General features: G+C 27.1%; 2 protein-coding genes across 2 annotated transcripts; both read right to left on the bottom strand.

The window, feature by feature from the left end:
* Positions 1 to 2,484: 2,484 nt before the first annotated feature.
* Positions 2,485 to 5,072, bottom strand: LOC145843084 (protein unc-93 homolog A-like). Its single transcript, XM_082950548.1, has 4 exons — positions 4,976 to 5,072; positions 4,348 to 4,512; positions 3,525 to 4,163; positions 2,485 to 2,996 (listed from the first exon to the last, which is right to left on the bottom strand). Exons 1-4 carry the CDS (start codon positions 5,070 to 5,072, stop codon positions 2,485 to 2,487), a joined length of 1,413 nt encoding a protein of 470 aa, XP_082806674.1.
* A 9,184-nt stretch (positions 5,073 to 14,256) lies between these two features.
* LOC145842420 (aladin-like) lies at positions 14,257 to 23,023 on the bottom strand. The gene is made up of 12 exons (XM_082949858.1): positions 22,930 to 23,023; positions 20,265 to 20,389; positions 19,523 to 19,584; positions 19,192 to 19,283; positions 18,950 to 18,996; positions 18,393 to 18,491; positions 17,204 to 17,471; positions 16,696 to 16,875; positions 15,998 to 16,176; positions 15,438 to 15,572; positions 15,105 to 15,189; positions 14,257 to 14,751 (listed from the first exon to the last, which is right to left on the bottom strand). The coding sequence occupies exons 1-12, from the start codon at positions 23,008 to 23,010 to the stop codon at positions 14,596 to 14,598; spliced, it is 1,509 nt and encodes a 502-aa protein (XP_082805984.1). The 5' UTR covers positions 23,011 to 23,023; the 3' UTR covers positions 14,257 to 14,595.
* Between the last annotated feature and the right edge of the window lie 4 nt (positions 23,024 to 23,027).

Genomic DNA, 23,027 nt, shown 5'->3' with positions numbered 1-23,027 from the left:
CATCCATTAATACATACGAAAGCTTTATGGTGACTATGGTAAATAGAAATAATTTTTTTTCGTTACATTAAAAATAATATAATTAAAGTGTTTCCAAATTTTGATTGCAAGAACATACTTTTAGAATAAAACACAGGAAACTGTCAAAAACTATGCAAATTAGTAACTAGTAGTATTTTAGTTTTCATTAAATGTTAAAAGTTAGGTATGGTTTTGGTAGATTTTAATCTTTATGTGTACAATTAATATTTTTGTTTTTGTAGTTATGATTTTCATAAAAAAAACTTTAGCTTCAGTAAGACAGCCGATCAGTTTTATTAGTTTAAAGAGTATGTTCGTGTATTTTAAAATTTTACTTCTAGCAATACAACAATATAACATTTTATTCTGTTATTTTTGTTTTTAATAACTATTCGTTTAAAATTTATATTGTGTCAAAATATTTCATTATTTTAACTTAAACTAGTAAATAAGAAACATTTAAATTAATAATGAAAAAGAAAATATCTCGAATACAATTTATAATTCTTTGATTACATTTAAATAAAAATCACTGAAAAATAAATAAATACCTTATCTAATCTAAGTTTTAACTTTAGAATTTTTGAAACAACCTTAGAAAAATTTAACCTTTACAAAAAAAAACTTAATTTTTTTTGTAACGTTGTTCTATCAATACAAAAAGTACAATAGCTAATCTTAATCTTTTTTAAGCATAACAAATTTCGAATGAAAGCTTTTAATTCTTGCGTGCATTTATTTTTTATTAGTTCGATTAGTTAACCCGTAATCTAAACTACTTTATCAAATATTCTAGTATTTAAAAACTATACAATACAAAAAATATTAAATAAATAGTTACATTTATGTAAATATAGATAAATGTATGTGTGTACCTGTAAAGTGTTTATAAAGTTTATCTAAAATACTCTTTAACTAATTTTTCTGATACATTTGAGTACAAAATTGGTATTTATATTGGTAAGTAAAAGTACATTGTTAGATAAAATGTTTGTTTGATTTATAGTTTTTTTCGCCCTAAAAACGTTTACAAATGTTAAGCAGAGTGTAAACCTTTAGATTCAATACATGTTTAGATTTCTTCAATACTATGAAAGGGCATGTTTTTATAATTTCTTGATATAATTGCAATCAGAAGTCTAGCTTGTTGAGATTCAAGTAAATTTGATATTATAAGTGCTTGATGATTATATTAAAACGCAAAAATGTTCTAGCCTACTAAAAACTTTGTTAGAAGTAAAATGTAACTTTGTTAGCAATAAACTATTAATGCTCACGGTTTACTAAAAATGACAAAGGCTAATTTTTCAAAATCATAGTATAGTAGAAAACACGTCTTTAAACTTATGCTAGAAAAAAAGTTGTAATTTAATAAATTGTAGTAAATTGTAGAGTGCTTATATAAAATGCGACGTTTGAGCTTTCAGCAAGGTAAATAAACTTGGAGGGCATCATAAAAATAACTTGGGCAAAGTTTTTGTCGATTTAAAAGTACTTTTCAGAGGCAATTTTGGATCTTGTTTGGAATTTGATGACCTCATTGTAACCTCAATATTTGGAACCTAAAAAATGCGACCTTAAAGTTTTTAACTAAATTTTTTTTCCATATATCAATCATTACAAAAATACGTTGTGCAGAATTAAATACGATTTGAAGTAAGTTTCAAGGAGGCACCTTTTGATTATAAAAAAATCTTTAAATTTAAACAAACTAAAAAAAAGCTATAAAAAATTACATAGAGTCAAAAAATGCCTCCGTCATTTTTTTAAGTCATTTTCAGTTATATTCAATTTATTTTTATAATAATTGCCACACGTAAAAATATATTCAGCTAAAAAACTTTAGGTCGCATTTTTAGATCCCAAACAGTTTAAATTTGGGTGGTATTCAGAAAATCTAATAGTTTCTCTGTCAAACGTTTTTCAAATTAGCTAAAGTTTTGCACAATGTGCTTTTGTGATATTTGCCAAATATAAAATCTTTCTAGCTTAAAACGCAAAGGTCGCATTTTAGTAAGCATACTAATAAATATTCATGCTTAATATAAAAAAACATCTAAGATTTAGATTAAACAATGTTTAAAAATAGTTTGTCTTAACGCTTTTTATTACTTAGTTTTATACAAACTTTAATGGCAGTAGCTATACAGTGAATCCAAGTAAAAATAAAACATACAGTTTACTTGTATACAAATCAAAAAGATACACGTATTACCTACACCAAGAAAATACAGTCACCTTTAAGTAACTAGTATAAAAAAGGAACTTTCGACTTTTCATTTAAAACTAATAAATTAAATTTGTAAAACTAATCAAAACAACTTGCTAAAAAGAAATACGAATAATTTATATTTAAAGTTTTTGAAAAATCACTTAAAGCGTGGCTTATCAGCTCTAAGCTATGATACCATTAACAACATGATCAAAAAAACTTTGCATTTATTTCTACCAAGAAAAAACCTTCTATAACAGTCCCGATACTTCCAAAGGTTCTGCAACACTCCCACTCCTAAACCTGGAATCTTTATCTTTGATCTTCAACGCGAGCACCATCAGCAACACGCCCAGATTCAAGGCGACCACCAAAACCGCCAGCTGAGCCACCGGGTACAGGACCCCGTCGAGCAGGAACATGAGGCAGGATCCGGCCGCCCTGCTGGCGAAGTACAACGCGCTCGTCGCCGCAACCCTGCCACCTTGTGGCCACAAAAAGCTGTAGCAGCTGGGCGCCTGACTCTCGAACACGCCTCGGCAGTGGCCCAGGGCCGCGGACGCGATGTACAGGGTGGCCGTCTGGTTGCGGTCGGGTCGTATCTTCCACAAGAACAGGAGCAGGATTATTGAGTTCTCCGCCACGGCGTTCAGCAGCAGGATTTTCGGGAGGGAAACGTGCTTGGCCGCCCGGCCGCTGAGAAAGCTGCCGATCGCTTTGAACAAGCCGAAGGAAACGAGGCACTTCGCTACGTGGGTCACACCTGCAGTTGGTAGTTTATTAAGTGTTTTTAGATGTTTCTGTTTTTATAGATTGACATTTTAACTTTAACTGATTAAGTACAGGCTGTAAGTTATGAAAAAAGTCATCACAACTAGACTTAATCTGTTTTTAAATATAAAAATGTAAATCTTTATTTAATTTAACTTTAGCAAACTTAAGAAGCTTGCATAAAGTTAATTGTTAATTATGAAACCGTCGCTAAAACTTTCAACTAGAAAACTGTAATGTAAAAAAATTTATTAATTTATGTTTTAAAAAGTATACAAGTCTAAACATATGCTTGCAGTTTACTACATATACTTAATAAGAACAATAGTTTATATATTTATGTACCTTTTGACCTTTAAATCAGATACAAAAAGGTTGTAAAACAAGGTGTTAATAATTTTCACAAACAAATATTGAATACTTTTTAATCTTTATCATTTTAAGTTTTTAATGATTTATCTTATTTAGATACAAATCTATTTAGTCCAAAAAAAAAAAACAAACACCATAAAATATTTACCTATTGAGCAAGAGACCCAGGCCAAAGTAAACTTTCCAAGGATGAACGCCCTCATTAGGCCTCCTTTCATCGCCAACAAAATGACCAACGGTGCTGCTTTATCTTCTTTGAGAGTTTTGAAGATAAGCTTGAAAAGCTGTACATTAGTCCCGTCCTTTTTCTTATCAGTTGCAGCTGACTGTGGCTCCGACAATAGAGTAAACAGCAGAGAGCTTAAAACTTGCATTGCTATAAAAATCGGTAAAGTTTTTCCAAGAGAAACTTCTTCTTTTAGTGATATTTTTTGTAAAACAGGTGGCTCATAGTACAAACCACACGTGCAGTCGGAACTCACGGTTGAATTGCAGGAACTGCTGTTTGCTGAAGTTGAATTGAAATCACAAGAGTAGTCAGCAGTCGTTTTTTTTGACGTGGTGAGTGTGGCAACAACGCTGCCTGTAACGAGCGAAAAGCTGTAGAAAGCGAACACCACTCCCGAGTAGAAGCAGTTCACTTCCTTGGCGTCTTTCCTCTCGGCTTCAGCCTGCCACGTTGACGCTTTCGTGACGTAGACGCGCGATGACGACCAAAGTAAAGATCCTCCGACGCCGACGAGAAACGCTGAAGGGTAAATCAGGTAGGTCGCAGGGTGGTAGTTGGCTGCATGAAGTTACTTGTGTTTAATCATTTAAAATGACATATTTGAAAAAAAAAGTTTACATAAATACAAAAAAAAATTAATGATTAAAAAAATTTTTTTTATAACAATGTTAAACAATTCTTTTTACACCCGATCATAAAAATAGCAGTCTTTTTGAAATAGCTAGGTAGAAACAAGACCTACAAGCCGTGTACGGAACGTATAGCAAAGTTGACAATGACAAAATTGTTTTACTTCTGAATTTGTTCAGAAGAAGTGAGGGCAAAAGAAGTGAACCGAGTAAGAAAGAGATGTTCAAAATACCGAGTGAAATTGTTCCGACGTCAGCATTTATGTTGCTTTGCAAACCTATAAATAAAATAAATCATAAGCCAAAAAAAAAAAATTTTAACTTATTTGTAAAACGTTTCCGTTTGCAAATCTAGCACTTTTACAAAAGTATGCTTAAAACATTTTGAAATGGTTTGACTAGTCACAAAGCAACTAATTTTGATATTAACACGCTTAAAACTTATATAAGCTTTGTAAGTGAAATGTTTTCGTTTTCAAAGTCTTAACGCCGATATACAAAAAAGAATGCTTAAACTTATATGTAAATGCGTATAAGGCAAGTAATGAAGCTTCTTAGAAAATGCATTTTTACAAAGTCAAGTGAAGTATTCAAACTTTTTTTATAACAAATATGTTTACAACTATGTAATATCTACTCAACAAATGCATACATATATTAATTAACAAACTGTTAGCTTTAGTGCATAAATAACTAAATTTGACAAATATTTGTAATTATTTACTGTAAAAAATTGCTAGCCTTCTAGAGTTGCGAAGGCTGAAAAGTTAAGCAATGTTGAAATTGAAAGAACAATCACAGACCTAAGGTAACTTGTTTTTTCTGGTTTACTTTCCATTGAAGTAATTTAAAAAAAAAACCTTTTTATATTAAAATAATATGATACTGGTTTTTGTTACATAACATTTTCACTATTACAACATACCTCCTCAAGTTTATAAATAAATAATATGTATCTTTATTTACAAAGTTTTTATAACATTTATGCTTTGTTTTTTTTTTCTTAACAAAGTTTAAAAGTTAGAAATAAGATTTTTACTAAATTTTTAAATAAATACTTTTAAGCTTCAATAATTATTGTATTGCTTTCTTTAGCAGATTACTGCATAAGTATTGACGAGTAAAGTCAAAAGTAAAAGAAGTTAATTTTTTGAACAAAAAAATTATAAAACCGTGATTTTATTATTATTATTATGTTTAATAGTATTTTTTTATTTTGTAAAAACATATATTGTTTTCAAACCAGTAAATATTTTAAGTATTTCTTATTTACTAATTCGCTAAATCTGAGAAAATAGTAAATTTAAGCAATAATCTTTTATTCTTTTTTTTTAAGTCTTAAAGTAGTTTTTTAGGAGAGACAACTACTTTTAATCGACATTTTGTTGTTTAAATTAGCACCTTACTCAAGCTAAATTTTAAACAGCTTATATTAAAAGATTTTAAAAATATCTGTTTAACAAAATTAATTCAAAAGTTTAACTATAAATTAATTATTTTACAGGTGCTTCACATCGAAATAAAAGTTTTGTACATAATTAGTCACTTTTAGAAAGGTTAAATAAATTTATTTTAAAAAATCTCTAATATCTAAAATACTCGTTTAAAACAAAAAGTATATTAAAATAATTAAGTTTACTAATGCTTTATTGCCACTTTAATTTTTAAGTTTTTTTATGACTAAACATAGTAATATGATGCATCAATGAGTATAGTTTACAAATATAAAAGTTTGTCACATTTTTTTACCAAAATTTATTGTTTTAACACTTACTTTGAACATGTTTGAGTTTATTCTACATGCTGATTGAAAAAGTTCAACTTAAAAAGTATTAAAAAAAAATATGTACATGTCTACTTACTGTTTTTGTTATATTTAATTAAAACTTTATGTAGGCTTCTATATGGATTTTGCATAGCTATTTTTTTAGAAGAAAATTTAATTTTTTATTATAAGCCTCGATTAGGATTAGAAAAAACAAATGAAGCTAATATTTAAAGTTTTTGAAAAAAATTTGAAAATTTGGTTGTGTTTAGCTTTTTTAAGTTCATACTTAAACAAGAACCGTTTAAAAATATTCTTATTGTTATCAACTACATTTACTCTATTTTTGTAAAAGTAATAACTAATTAGTTAAAGTAAATAAATTTCCTAGTCTGAAACTAAGAGTTTTGTCACCATGTTTACATCTTATATTTTATAAAGCATTAATAATAGGTATAGTTTAGCTAAATGTTTCTAACAATTAACTAATACCAATATTTTAGCTCTCTTCATCAAATCTAATTTGTTTTCGCCATCATACAATAAACATTAAACTGCACTGCACCATCGTCAACAAACTATAGAAAAGTGTAGTAAAATGTATTTTTTACATCTTAAACTTAAAACTGCAGATAAAAACACTTAAAATAATGTTTAGATTTTTGTTGTTATAGTTTTTTTTATATTCAAAACCTGAAAAAAAGTCATTTATACCTTAATTTTAATAAAATTAATTATAAATTTAAATAATTATATATGAAACAAAAAACTCACAAAAAAAAAACTTATAACTTCAGTCATAAATGACTTTATATTTTTCTTATAATTTTGTAGAATATCAGTGTAAAAGTTTGTAAGCATTATGGTTAACCTTGAAACTTAAACTTTTTCCAATGCTCTTAAGTGTACTTTTTCACAAATTTCGAACATTAAGAAACCTCAGCTTTAAAAGGTAGTTTCAGTATGATCTGTAATATAAAAAAAAACAAAAGATCTCTTTGAAATTTTTGGTGTGTAGAGTTGAGCGGTTTTATAATTGTTTTTACTGTGTATAGTATTTATTAAAACAATTTCTTATAAACTGTTTATTAAAAAAACACCAACTTAAAGTAATGAAACATTTTTGATTTGATTTTGTATCGAAGTACTCAGCTAATATTCAGTTTAAAATAAGTAAAAATAACGAAATTTTTTGAATAAGATAATAAATACGAGTAAAAATAATTGAAATATGCAAAACTCTTAGTTATTAGTAACTGGTTTTGAGAGAAAAAACAGTCATTTTAGTTTGAAAGTTCTAAGTTATTATTATTATCAAGTTTAAAAGCTTGTTTAGGTGCCATACCAACCGAAATATGAGCAAAAAATCATTTATTATGGTTACCAACATTGATAGCAATCATATGATTTAGCTCATGACTGAAGTCAGTGTTATTAGTATTATTCTTAAAGCTATATTATTAATATTTATTCAAGAAATTAGTTACCTCAAAGTATACTTGAACACTTTAATATTTTTCACTAACAGAACTATTTAGCCATTTTTTACTATTTACATTTATGAACTTTTTTAATACTTTTTAAATATGATAGATAACTTAAATTGGCTAAAATTAGTTTGTTAATACCAATAAACATAACTATGAATTCTTACAAGTATAGTTACAGATCTTTGATAAATAACTACAATTAAACAAAAATGTATAAATTAAGACTATAATTGATCATTTTTATCCAAAACTAAGAAAACAAATAGTCTCAGAGTTTAGGTCAATATTAAAGGTATAAAGCTGAATTTATTTTAGAAAATACTTGAAATGACTTTGATAAATTATTTAACTTTAGATTGTAAAGTAAACTTTAACAGTTTATTAAGTTTTATTAATTTTATTTTAGAGATAGTTAATTTAACTTTTACAAAACGGTTGTTTATATGGTTATGTTTTTCATTGATAAAATCTGAGTTTGAGCATAAAGACCAAGCAAATTAGAATAAAGGTCATGTAGACAAATTTTTTTTTAAATGTTGGGTTAATAAGATAAGTAGTTTATTTTTTTATACAAATAAACTAACATACGACTTAAATTATAAGTACGAAGAAAGATAGTTTATAAAAACAGGCTTTGAACACTTTAAGAAGTAAGTCTTAGCATATGTTCTGAACCCATTTTTGTTTGAAAAAAAAAATCTTTTTTGAATGTTTAGACATAAATAATTAATCAAATAATTGTTACAGTTTTTCAAAAAGCAGCACACTAAACCCTATTTATTATGAACTGCAACCAAAGTATACTCAATCTAATCACATATTTTCAGAGTATAATCATACTTAAAGTTACTTTTTTTTATAAACTAAACGGTATATATTAAATCTAGTTACTTAAGACTATTTTATTATATTATGTTTATATGATATTATTATTATTATGTTATTATTTAATGTATTTGTTAGTCTTTATAGTAAAATAATTTTGTTTGTTAATTTTTTAAATCTTTTTAAAAAAATTTCTCGTTTTTTATAACAGTAATAGAATTTTGGTATTATATTTTTTTTAAGGTTTCATGTGTCTTTTTTTTGTTCACAACTTTTCATCAAGAAGTAAAACTTTAGCAGTAATAAGTTTAGATGTTATTTTTGTTTAATGGTAACTAGTTCGTAACTATAACCTTACTCAGCAAACCTTAAGTAGGTTTTATGTCTTTTATCAGTTTTTAGTTTAATTTGAATTAGGACTTTTACTAATATTTAATAGTTTATCTTTAGAAATACTGATATTGTTTCTTTTTATTTTAAGTATTTTCAGGTTTAATCATTAATGGGAACAAAACTGTAAAAGAGTTTTTACTCCCGTGTTCGGTGTACTTTGAAAAATTATTTGTTGTACAAAACACTTTGAACAGAAACCAAATACTAACAATAAATAGTAAAATGTATTTTGTTTGTTTAGCTAAACAACTTTGTTTAGTATATAAGTCTTAAACCTAAATATTTTTTGTGAATTTTTAATAAATCTAAAACTATTATACTTATTTAAGTATGGTATTTCAAAAAGTTTTAGTTTTCAGAACTTCTTTGTATATAACACTTTTTTTTTGACACAACATTACAAAAATAATTTATATTTCGATATTTTATAAATTAAACCTATATATATTAAATAAAAGCTCATTTTTATTGAAGACAGCATAAAAATAAAAAAAAAAACTTTGTTTTTTAAAAGTTATCAGTAATTCAGAACAGAGTGACTAAAAGAGATTTAACTAAAGTTTATTACAAAGTTTGTTTTTACTCTTTTGGTATTTAAAAAAACTCAGTGTGATAGCTAGGTTATTAATTTTTTTTTTTGCTTAAATCCGATTATATTGACATTTTTAATTAATAAATGATACTTGGTTAATGCTGTACTTTAATTAATTAAGATAAAAATTTGTTTTCAAAGCATTTATAGCAAAGTTTTAGTTGTGTTAACATATATAGATAAACTTATTTCAGTAATAGTTGTGTACAACCGTTTTTTAAACTGTTAAACTCTTCACTAAATATTTTTTAAAAATAAGTAAAAACCAATTACATTTAATTTAAACTAAAACAATTTATTTCATCTAATTCGTAATTATTTAAACAAAGTTATCTTTTTTGGTACAGATACTAACTTGTTAATATAAGTCTTAATTTTTTTTGGTAAACCTAAAAGCTGCCTTTTAAACAAAACATATACAAGTACTTTTAAGATACCATTTGGAACATAAAATATATGAGCTGAAATTACTCTCTTAATTTTTAAGACTTTTTAATTCTATACAAGCGTTTTCAAAACATAAAACTATATGTCTTTATAATAAACAAAGTAATTTTAAAACTTACACTTGAGTAAAGACTTTAAAAAAAGCTTGAGGTATTATAATTTACACAAATAACATTAAAATCATAAAAAAATACTTTGAAATAGTACAAAATGTTAAGTAAAATTGTACCAATAAGTAAATTCCAAACAATAAAATAAACAAAAAACTAAAATAAATAATTTAGGTTTACTTATTCTTATATACTTTCTTTTTATTTTTAAGGTCACTTAGTTTGGTTGAATTGTTGTTATATTTACTAGTATCTTTATTTTGCTTAGTTTTTTAAAGATTTAATTTATTAACTATTATGTATAGCTGTACAACTACAGAATTTTTTTTAATGTTAACAAAATCTTTTTAAATATGCTATATGTTTACGATAAAGGCCTTATAAAATATATAAAATGCATCAGATATAAACATTCAAAGTATACTTATGTATTTTGAAGCTAGTTTAAATTCTTTAAGATGCTAAACTTATTTGAAAATCATAAGTAAGCACCTAAAACTATAACTCTTATATTGATAGATTTTAAAGTTACATAGAAGAGCAAAGTATCTTACTATTAACAGTGATTTATAGTAAAGGTTTTGAATCGACTTTGGTAATATTTTAGTGTTTCTGCATATATGTGATAAATTTTTATATAGTGTTGCTTATTAAACGACAAAAGAAGCGTTTAAAATATTTGGTTTTAAGACCTGGCGTACAAAGGTACCTTTCAGTTACCACTTTGAAACAGTTTAACGTCATTGTCCAGGACAGTCTTTTATAACTTAAACTAATAGTCATTTTTAAATTCAAGCAACTTTAATAAGAAATAATGTTAAAATCAACTATCTCAGAGTCAAAGTTTACTCTGTGTAGAAAAGTATTTTTACTTTTAGCCAAGATGTCAACATGAAGTTAAAACAAGATCTCGATAACCAGTATCGAAACCCAACTGCAGGGTTTTTAGTTTTAGGAATAGGCACATTGCTAGAAGAATAAGTTAATTTTTTTAAGCAGAATTGAAACCTCCTGAGGTAATTCAGAGATTGCTGTATCAAATGCAATCGATTTTGAAGTGGAAAAACAAAAACTTTTAATAAAAAATTAGGTTTCAAGTTGAACTGAATTAAAAAAAAGTGTCGCAGCGAACGAGTTATTGTTTAGGTTTGTGGAAGGCTTCAGCAAAGACTTATGTATTCTAACTTTTAGTTTAAATCATTTTAATGATCAAAATAAAAATATTAAACCTCATTTTCGCTTGAGTCAAAACGTCAAAGTATGCCTAACCAAACAGTTTCTTGCCTTGGGAGCTAAAATAGTAATACAAACAACAAAACAAAAAACTATGTCTTAAACTAAGTCTCATGAAATATTGTAGCCTTCTTCTTGAGAAGGTACTTTAATACAATCCAAAGATAGAGATACGTACTCAAAAAAAACTGCGTTTCTAAGTGTTACCAGTTCAAATGGAAATATACATTTTGAACACAAAGTTTTAGCTAAAAAATGCGCACTTAGAAATAGTACTTGACAGGAAGATTGCTGTAACGAAATAATATAGAACTACATATATAAAAATACAATGTTTTTAAAATATTAATTATAGTATAACTCAAATAAGGGTTTCCCAAAGTGGACCATAAGCTGCAAAGAGGCATTAGGGATCCATGAGGCCTTAATTAGAAAATTGCACTAGATATTCTTGAGTTAATGATGAAGACCAAAAAAAAAAGGTTTTAAGCGTATTTAAAAGTTAGTTCTGTAACTTATATTAGATAGTACGGGAAAATTTCAGAGATTTAGGGGATCAAAAAATTTGAAAGGGAGGGGGGCACAATTTGAAATTTACACTAGATATTCTGGAGTTGATGATGAAAAAAAAAAGTCTTAAGCCTATTTAAGGGCAGTTTTTTGAGATTTTTTTAAAGGGGCCTGCCTATATATTTTTTTTTCAGAGGGGGCCTTGACATAAATAATTGAGGAAACAATGACTTAAACAAACATGAGAGGTTTAAAGCTTAAACGATTTTGTACTGCTTCTCGCTCTAAGAACTGCTTGTACAATTTCTTCATTTCTTCAATAAGCACATATCATATATTTGGAGCGCAACTTTGCCGGTAATGTCTAATTTTCTCAGTACATACTCGACATTTTTTTATAAAAGTTTACGCGCTGTAAACTTTACTTTATGAAAATATATTTCAAACTGTTTATAATTTTTTATACAAACAACCCTGCAGGTTGTACTTGTTAGTTACGCGATTTTTGATCAGGTATTTTTAGCAATAACTTAAAGTTTTGTAATACTTTAGTTTATTGCTTAAAAACATTAATCAGTTGTTTTATTTATGATAAACTTACTTCAGGGTTGCCACTGACTTTTGCCATATTTTCTCCAGTTTTTAAAAGCACTTGTTTTTTGGTCTATTTTTAGTTTAAACTTAATTTTAAGGTAAAAAAAACTGTGTTAAATAGTATAAAAACATTATTTAAATAGATACTGTAAAGCTGCTTTAAATGTGTTTTTTAATAAACAAATTTTTGATGATCACACATTTTTTTTTATCTATATGGTAGATTTTTTGAGTCGAATCAAATCTTTTCTACTTTTCACGTTTTTCCAGGTTTTTAAGTGTTTTTTGTTTAAAATTTCAGGTATTTTAAAAATTTCTCAAATTCCAGTTTTTTTTTGCCTTAATTGTCAAATTCTAGGTTTCTAGGTAAAGTGGCAACCCTGTTACTTTAACTTTATGGCGTTTGAATTAACATTAGTCACTAAAAGAGCAAAACATAGAGATCAGCGCGGTTAATCAGCCTAAAAAAGTGTATTAAATCCTTTAGGGTTCTCGTTTTTTGTTATCGTGTGTAGATCAAGAAAGTCATATCTTTGCAGTGCGGTAGTAACTGCTTAATGTTTAAGTTACCGTTTAGTGATGAATATTCCTTAAAAATTTATTCAAAATACCGCTGAATTTGACGAACTTGGGCTTCTCAAGTTCTTAGTTATTTCATAACTTATTTAGTGCACACCAGGGGCGTCGCCAAGGGGTGTTGCACTGCCGCAATTGCATCACTCTAAAATTTTTCAGAATAAAATCTTTTATAAAACTCCAATTTAGACAATGACCATTTTGCTCACTACACTGCCGCAAACTCTTAGCTGCCTGCCGCAAAAATCAATATCTTGCGGTAAGTGAGCCAAGTTGAAGATTTTCTAAAACAGTACAGGCTTAAGTGTTATTCCACAAGCTATTGTAAACAAGAAATGAAAAAAAAAGCTAAGCAGAGCAGAGGCATCTCAAGCAGAGGCTACTCGAACCGAGGCAACTCAAGCAGAAGCAACTTGAGCACCGGCAACTCGAGCACTGGCAACTCGAACTAAGATGACTCTAGCACGGCAACTCGGCAATTTTTTTTTTAATTTTCTGCACCACCTAAGAAAAATACCACGCAACGCCACTGGTGCACATACAATCGTATTTTTTAATCGTGCAACAAACAGATTTGTAGTTTCTTATTGTGTTTCTTCTCGAGTTTTTCAGGTGTTTTATTATGTGACTATATAAAAGTAAGCGAGAAGATGTTAGTTTAGCTTTTTCTAAAGTTTAAAAGGGATACAACTGATATAATAGCATCAAGTGTTTTAAAATGTTCGAACGTGCAAAGATTGCCCTTCTCTTCAGTTTCTTAGATGGTAAGCTATAAAAGAAGAGGGCACACTTTCAAACTTACACTAGATATTCTGGACTTGATGGTGAAGAGCAAAAAAACTCTTTAAAATGGTTTGAAATATTTAAAGTAGATTATAATACGTTTTAAAGCCTTATAAAAAAATAAAATATTAAAAGTTACACAAAAACACCTTTAAAAATTAATCAATGACTATTTTCATAAAAAAAATGTCTTTATATTTAAATAACAAAAATAAAACTTATTTATCTTCCAATTGAAAAATTTTATTTTTTTTAGTACTAAAAGTAAATGTGTTTATAGTTTAAAAATCAGAATCTCAAAATATTCAAAAAATTTAAAAAATTTTGAAATATTTACCAAAAAATGATAAAAACTTAAGTTTATTTTCTTAAGAATAAATACAAAATTTTCTAGGTAAAAGTCATAACAAATGTAATTGTTGAAAAATATTTTTCATTGTTATTAAAAGAAAAACAGTATTTTTAAATAGTTAAAAGTATTGTATAAGTCAAACATTAGAAATTGAAAAAAACATATATCTAATAAAGAAAACATAAAATATAAACTTACTTGAAGTCAACACAAAACAAAAAGTTATGTTAAGGTTTGACATATATTTAACAATTAAAACAAAAAATTAGTAAAAAACGTATTGCCTAGAATTTAACTTTATTTTTTTACAACTTTACACTGTAACATGCAAAAAATAAAAACAATACCCTATTGTTTTAAGATATCTTAACACTCTTGTTTTTTATTAAAAAAAAATTTAGATGACTATAAAAGATTAGCTTTTTTTGAATAGTCATAATTTTATACATTTATATTTCCTAAAAAACTCAAATAAAATAAGTCTCACGTGTTAGGATTTCTAATAGCCTAACGCGGAATTTTTCAATGAATAAAAAGCTCAGACAACTTTGCAATAACAAAACACTAAGCTCCTTTTCCCTGCTAAATTAGTTTTCATACAAACATATAAGTAAGAGTTTGTTTTAAATTTCAGACAACTTCAACTACAAAATACAGTAAACTCCAATCAATCTTCCAATCAACCCACCAACTAATCGGAGCAATCCAAAAGCGACGCGTTGTATTGGCTGGTGAAGGTCTGGTAGTGCGACTTGCTTATCTGTGATTGGTCGATGATCCGGCTCCTGTTCATCTTGGCGTTGTTGAAGTACAGTGGGGTGTGCAGAATTTCCCCCTCGCTAGTGCACTGCAATGTTTGAATGGTTGAGAAAATATTTAAAATAGAATAATTAACCAATGTAAAGCTTTATTTTAGGATTCTACAGCAGTCATATATACAGTGTTCTGCCACAAAACTCAATTCGAAAATGCGTAGTTATACGGAAGGCAAGATTATACGACAAGCGTAGCCACGCCGTAACTAAGTGTAATAACATATTATAATACTTATTTTTATATAAATAGGTAAACACTTAAGATGAAACACTTTTGTTCTCGTTACAAGACTTTGCACATTCTACGCATTAGGAAAAAGGCTATTTTAAAAACAAAAACTTTGAAATTGTAAATTTAAAATAAACAATAAAAATTTTTACTAACCATGGTTAGCAAGGCGCCATCTTCAAATGCTGGTTTGAAAGTTATGAAACTGGGAACTGAACCTTCGGGAGCCGGAATAAAACCGCTGAAGTAAATTAATACATTATAAAAAGTAATATAAACAACTTTTATAAAAAAATATCTTTAAAATACAAATTCCAAGCTATTACGTTCACTTATTATTATATCTGATTCCTTACCTCCTTTATAACCATACTATGATAAACAATGAATAGAAAAATCAGTGTTCTTACAACCGATTGAAATAATATTTGTTCAATCAAAAACAACTTAAAGCATAAAAGTAAATTTATAAACATAACAACAAGCAACCGTGGAGTGGCGGTGAATATGGGGTTGTAGCTGGTGGCGTACAATACAACACCTTTCTTGTGGTTCCTTCCCACCAGTATTGCCAACCTGTCGCCATTGGAGCTCATCTGCATCGAATGGATCAGGTTGCCTTCGCTGTGAATCAGATACTTGCGTGAATGATCAATTAATTTAAAAAAAATAATAATGCTTTTTAAAAAGATTGATGTTAATTAATATAAAAGTTTGCTTTCAGAATAATTTTGTTGGAAAAATTAGATTAAAATAAATCAACTTTTTTTTTCTAATTTAATCGTTATGAGCAACGTTCATCATAGTTTGTGTTGCTATTTTAAGTTTATTATTTTTGATAGTTAAGAAAATTGCACGAAAACTTTTCAACTCATATAAAATACTGTTTATATTTTTAGTGTGAAATTACTTTATAACCTGTCAAAAACATAAAACTCTTGTTAACAACGATGTTATATTTTATAAAGAAAACAACAACTGAGAATTTCAAGATTAGACGATGAAAATTTAAAAGACTATAAAATACCACAACAGAAAACAAAACAAACGTTTCGCATTCTTCGGCCAGGTGCGACAGGTCGATCGCCAGGGAGGCGTTCTTGGCGCCCTCGATTCTCGGAACCATCCCCTCCTGGGTGTCCGGTTCGGCGAAGGTGAGGCTGAATATCTTGTTGACGTTGTGCAGGGAAAATATCAGGTTGGCCCCGTTCGGCGTCCAACAAGCAGTCTGTGCGGAAAAATAAGAAGTAATACTTTATTTTGTGTAAATTAAAACTTGAGATAAATAACGTAAAACTTCATGAATTTTTTAATCAAGTTCTCCCAATTCCTAGTTGTAAGATTGTTTTTTAGATCTTATAACTGATGTAACATAAACAAGCCTATTTAAATTAAAAAAAAAAATTCTTTTCTTTATTTGATATGACCTTACTAGAACTTTAAAAAAACTTTTTCAACAAATTAGCATACTACAAAAGCAGATTTTTATGTTGGAAATTTCACATTTATCTTTGTATGTATGTCTATTATATGTAACAGTAAATTTGCAATTTTCGTCATCAAATAAAATAAGGCAAAAAGAAACCTACAAATCCAATAACTATTTTATCCTAAAACTTACTAATTAAGACTTTCCAACTACAAATAATTGTTTTTAAAGAGCAACATGAAAATAAAACGATATAAGTGTCGCACATGCATAAACTGTATGCAAGCATATTTTCATGCAGTACTAAAAAATAACTACCTGAACTCTTGCTTCCAGCTTGGTCCACTTTTCGAAGTTCCACGTCGAAGTCTCGTACACTCGCAATGCCGACCACGTTGCCAAGGCGACTTTGGTGCCATCTGGTGACGGGAATATTCCGGTGATTCCCCCGACCATCGACGCTAACACTTGGTGGCTCTGTGTGCTCGTTTCCCAAGCCTGAAAAGAACTTGATTTTAACAAATTTGGAACAGTAATGCTCTAGCGTTTTATATTGACTAACTAAACTAATGTTAGTTTTATTCTAACAATTCTTTTTTCTTATAAGTTTAATTACATTTGAAGAATAATTGCACTGTAACAAAACTCTTTGAAATATAGTATTTGTTTTCAATTTTAATTAAATAAACATTAATCATTCAAAGGTAAATTTATACAAAAACTCTATGTCTAACAATCTTTTCGAAAAAGTTGATAAAAAACGTATTAATTTTTAACATATTTAACCATGAAATTAAATAAATTATCAAACTCTATTCAAACTCACCAAAACTTTTGAGCTGTACGCCGAAACTGCATACAGCAGATCGCTACCACGTGGGCACCACTTGATGCTTGTCACCAGGTGGTGTCGCGAGCAGTCAATTATCTGAATGCAGTTGGTGGAGGGCCGGGTCAGGAGGCTGCACGGGTCCACCTGCCACAATATTATGGAGTTGCGGCAGGCGACGGCGAGAAGCTGGCAGCTCATTGGCTTCCACTCCACGCACGTGACCTGACGCTGCGATTTGTGCTTCAACACTGGAACCAAGTCGCTGTTTAGGGGAATTTATTATAAAAGATACAATAAGAAAATTACTATTTATCAAAGTCATACTTCAAGTTATGAACTAAGAAAGTTTATAAATATTCTTATAAAATAACAAAGAAAATTGTATAAACAAGCAATTAAACGGTTACTTTACTTGATTAACCTTTTTTTACTTTGTATAGTCCACTTATTTAAAAAGTAAAACTTTACTTTAGTAATTATCTTTTAACTATAAGAGACAATTCTTTACAAAAATTAATATAGAATCTTACCTTAAACCTCAAAGATAGTACTATTAATTACTTTTTGTAGAACTTGAAAAAATACTAAACTTTTGAGAATACGTCTAAAGCTCATAAACTATTAATCGTCAGTTTAATTGAAAAATAAAAAACTATAAATTGCTTTTTCATTCTAATTTTTTAAGCAAGAGACCTTTTTTATAAAGCTTAACTAAAGTAATAGTATTAGTATTTTTAACAAACTTTTTTTTAAATGGTGGGATAAAACCTTCTACTGAAAAAAATCATTTCTTTAAATTTAAAAACTTTCAAACTATAATGGTTTGAAAAGTAGTAAATGTGAAGGAGATTACTTTGAAAAAGTTAGAAGAATGTATAGTTTTAGTAAAATAATCTTTTATTTGCCTTTTTACTTTGCAACTTTTAAACAGAACCTATTAAGCTCACTAAGTTTGATATCTTAAATTTTAAAACTAAAAATAGATAAATAAAATATTTTAGTTTGTTTTAAGTAAGTATCTAGACAAAACTTTATAAATTTGTTAAACATAACTATACTCTCCCGATTGCCTAAGAATTTAAATTCATATATAGTTTGAAAAACAATTATAAACTAAACTAAAACATAAAAACAGTAAAAAACACTCTTAATTAACTGTGAAAACTATAAAAAGTTAACAAACTTGTCGTGGTAAAATACCCGGATGCTGTCATCGATGAGAGCAACTGCAAGCTTGTTAGCGTGAGGATGCCATGACAACAACCTGACACTAGATGACTCCCTGTTGAGGAAAAAAAAACTTTTTATCTCGATGTAGCATTAGCATAAAGAAAAAAAAAGTTTTACTGCTCATTCTAAATATAAAATTGTCTAGAACTAGTTCATTGTAATATTACAGTTAAAAATAATTGATTTGATATTACTTTGAAGTTTAGTACACTTATTTTCTGTGAAGTAATAGAATGAAAGCTGGTCAAAGTACTGACACTTATTCAAATGCTTTTAAAAGATAAAAATATAACTATATAATACCTTTGATTTACTTATAAAAATAGAAGTAGGAATATAACACAAATATCTTAAAACTTAAGGTTGATAAAAAAAATTATTATAAAATTCAAAAAAACTATCTTTTGTAATTAAAAGCGGTTATTACAAAAGACTACTGAATTTGATTTGTTAAAAAGACACTTGAACATAATAAAAGAACTTTATATATTAAAAATGAGTCTAACTTACCAGTTATTGTTAGGTGACAACTGAGAAGCAACTTCTTCATATGACATCTGTGAAAAATAATCAAAATACTTACAAAGTTTATAGATTTAAATTAAATGAAAAAAAAATTAAGTCAGAATTAACTTAACATTTGCAGTATTACTTCAACATTTTGATATTAATAAAAGAGTTTAAAAAATTGAAAAAAAAAACAGAATGTTTTTAAATAGTTAAATAGGAATTTAATATTCATACAAAAAAACCTTTTGATGGGGAAACCAGCTTTGCCTGGCTGAGGACAACCAATCTAATGTGAATTTCATATATTTACAAATGTTCTTCAATGGAGTGGACACTGTGTTAAAATAACAAGTTTAAAATAATTAAGAGGATTACCAAAAAACATTTGTTAGATTTTTTGAGAAACATACAAAACTAAATATCAAAAGGCACAAAATGTATATGTGTTGAAAAGTTTCTTTTTGTATAATGCATGTAAATTTTTCAAGTTAATCATGACTAATGTGTTAATGAAGGTTACAAAAATGAGAAAGTTATTAAAACTAAGAATCTGCAAATGAAGCCAGTACTAACTTTTTTGATCATCTTTACTGGAAGATATTTCATCTAGTATACCATAAAGACCTTGCGTTTTCCTAAATCAAGATTTTTATAAAACTAATGAAAAATTATAAATAGAAGCACAACATTTTTCTTAAAACTCTGAACTGTCACTTACAAGAACATTAAAAATATTCTTGAGAAAACACTATTAAAACTTTTACTCATACACATTTAATGAAAAATGATAAAAAAATTTAGTCAAACTAAAAATGTATAAAACTTTCTAGCCATAAAATAAAGTAAAACAAGTCGTAAACTTCATTATCCATATTACAACTTTTAATTACAGTTAGTCTCTGCAATGTTAAGTAACATTTTACAGTTTAGTTTAAAATATACGTAATAAAATTCCAATATTTACAGACTAGAGTTTTAATTAGGATCTCCTAAAAATATTTGGATAATCGCCTACTTAGCAGAAGTTTAAAAAGAATAACCCCTCTATTAGTTATACACACATTAAGTTTTTTGCACATTAATATCTATTGCATTCTGAAATCCAAAAAACACTCCAAGAGGGCAATGTTGCCACTTTAAAAAACCCTAGTTAAAACTTTATTTAAGCTACTTATTAATTGAACTAATATTAGTTTAGTTTTTTTAATAAATAATAAACTTACTTCAGTTTAAAGACGGAAGTACAAATTAATACAAACTTAATTTGTGAAATCAGTTATAATTTAAACTGTTTAACAAAATTCAAAATTCTAACCAGGAGGAAATCAACTTTTCTTTTAAAGTTTCATTTCTGTCCAAGAAGGCAGACTTGGCTGAATTTTCAGAAGTGGCAGATCTTCCGATGTTTTCCAAAGTGAACTGAACTTTTGGAATTTCCGGCTAATAAACATGTTTTTTGTTTATGTCATACTTTAATGTACACACTACTAGCATACTTACTAATAAGAGCTAAATTTTTTCTTTCATTTAATTAGTCTTTTAATTATCTAGTTTTTTATAAAAATTGTAATTTAAATTGAAAATAAGATTATATACTAGCATATATATATATGTATATTTGCATATTTGAAGCTATATAGATTGTATAAATAATTTTACATGCAGCATTTAAACACGCATTTAAAGTTTTTTTTTAACTAAAAAATTATTAAAAAAAATTTTTGAGTTAATTTTAATACAAAATTTTAAGGACTATTGAACAAAAAGAACTAAGATCAAACAAATTCAGGTAAAGAAATATAGTCTGCATAGTCAATAAACTATTATTATTTAATTAATTCATAGAGCCATATTAAAACATCAGTTATGTAGACAAGTACTTATCAAAGAATGTGTAAACTAGAATAATGACAAAAAATCTGCACACTATTTTTTTTATATCTCTGTATCTAAAACTGTTTACTAAACTAACTATGTATCATAAATTAAGTATGATGTTTATGTTCTACAAAAGAATTTATTTAGTTGTTAGAGTTATTGTTAGAGTTATTTTATTGTATTTAATTTTAGCTTTCTATAATGCCAATGCTTTTTAAAAAACATTACCTCTATGGCCTTCATCCTTTAAATAATTTATAAATTGATCTAAAAAAAATAAACTTTGTAAATTTGCTTTTATAGCAAAACTAATAGTTGATCAAATTTACATTATGTTATAACTTCAAGGTTTTACATTAGGTTTATTGGTGATAATTATTAAAGCATTAACTTTTTAAAGACGTGTTTACTTTATTAAAATTAGCTGAAGGGTGCTTATAAAATATGCAACATTCATGTTTATAGCTAGAAAAAATTTCATTTAGTAAATATTACAAAAACACCTTGTGCAAAATCTTAATTTATTTTAAGTAAACCAACAGAGTCTATTTCTGATTTTTTGAAAACAACCCTAATATAAACTGTATTGAACCAAAAAAATGCAACCTTAGAGAATTAGCTGACAATTGTTATTATACACATTGCGATTATCACAAAAATGCATTGTTTTGAATTAAGGCAATTTTTAAAAAGTTTCACGGAGGGACTTCATAATTTTATGTAATTTTTTTTTTAATATTGTTGAGATTCAAATGTTTTTCTTCAAAAAATTAAGAATTGCCTCCATGAAACATTCTTCAATATTTCATTTAAATTTGCATTGTTTGGGTCCCATACAGTTTACACTAGGGTTATTTCCAGAAAATCAAAAATAACCATTGTGATTTCTATTAATTCAACTAAAGTTTGGCACAAGCTAATTAAAATTAAATACTTTTTCAAACAGTATTTTACAACCAATAAATATTAACGATTTGTCCAATATATTATAAAAAACAAACAAATTATCTTAAACTATAAGGTATAATATTATTTATAAAAGAAACAAAGTTTTTCATTTAACACGTATATATTTAAAAAAAATTTCATGAGTGTAATGCAGTTGTAAAATGCAGGTGAAAAATTGACCCAGATCGAAAGAAATATAAAGAAAATATCAGAAAGAGTATACCAGGCAGCCAAACCAAGAGTTATTTTTACATCTAGTTCTGTGTTGAGTCCTTAATGTAAAAACCATATATCCAACAATCATAAAAGTTTCGTGTTTAAATGATGTTTAAATTAAATTACACGTTTAAATTTTGCTGCTCAAACAGCTATGTTTATCAAACTTCTGGACATCTAGAATAAAAGTAGAATAAAATAACTTGTTTCAAAAATTGTAAGAGAACATGTTAAAAATTAGCCAAAGACAACTAATATTGCAGCTTTAAATGCTATGAATAAATCGTCAATATCAGAACATTTAGTTAAAATTAGAATATGTGGAAAATTTAATGAAATGAGATTCAAAATATTAAGAAGTTGTAACAATATTTTTGATCTAATCAGAATTGGAGCCACCTACATTCATTTGAACAAACTTAAATAGAAAAAAATTTATCATTTATTACCCTTGTTTAGTTAGTCACTCTCATGTCGTAGTTAATTATGTTTTTAAGAATTTCTAGTTACTTTTTTGTTTTTTATTGATTAAATAACTTTTTATGTAAATATAAGGCTGTATAAGTTTTTTTTTTGTTACAACTGTATCAAACTGATGAAAATTTATTGAAAAATATTTGTGTTGAATGAAAGACTTTGTTTGTTTTATAATCAAGTAAAATGGCAGATTAATGTTTAAAATAATATAATTTATTATTTTAACTTATTGCTTTTGTTTTTTTTTTGAAAAACTTTTAATCATTTACCTAACATCCTAATCTCCATGAAAATAAACACAGTTATACAAAAATATTATGTGAGTAATAATAAATTAGCCAATATAAAAACTTTTGTAATATAAAAAACTACTTCAACAAGCTTGATTTTTTGGATATTTTATCAAAAAATATTTTTATTTTAATTGTAACTACTTGTACTATAACAAGAAATAAACTAACATGATTTTCAAGAAAATCGTAGCCTTCTTCAAAATTCAGCAATGTTCCATCAAACTCAAGGATTGTGTTGTTAAAAGACATTTTTACTCTTACTTTCT

This window comes from Thalia democratica, chromosome 8 (assembly GCF_965202585.1).
Source record: "Thalia democratica chromosome 8, ktThaDemo2.hap1.1, whole genome shotgun sequence".
NCBI lineage: Eukaryota > Metazoa > Chordata > Thaliacea > Salpida > Salpidae > Thalia > Thalia democratica.
This window is presented reverse-complemented; position numbering and strand designations above follow the sequence as displayed.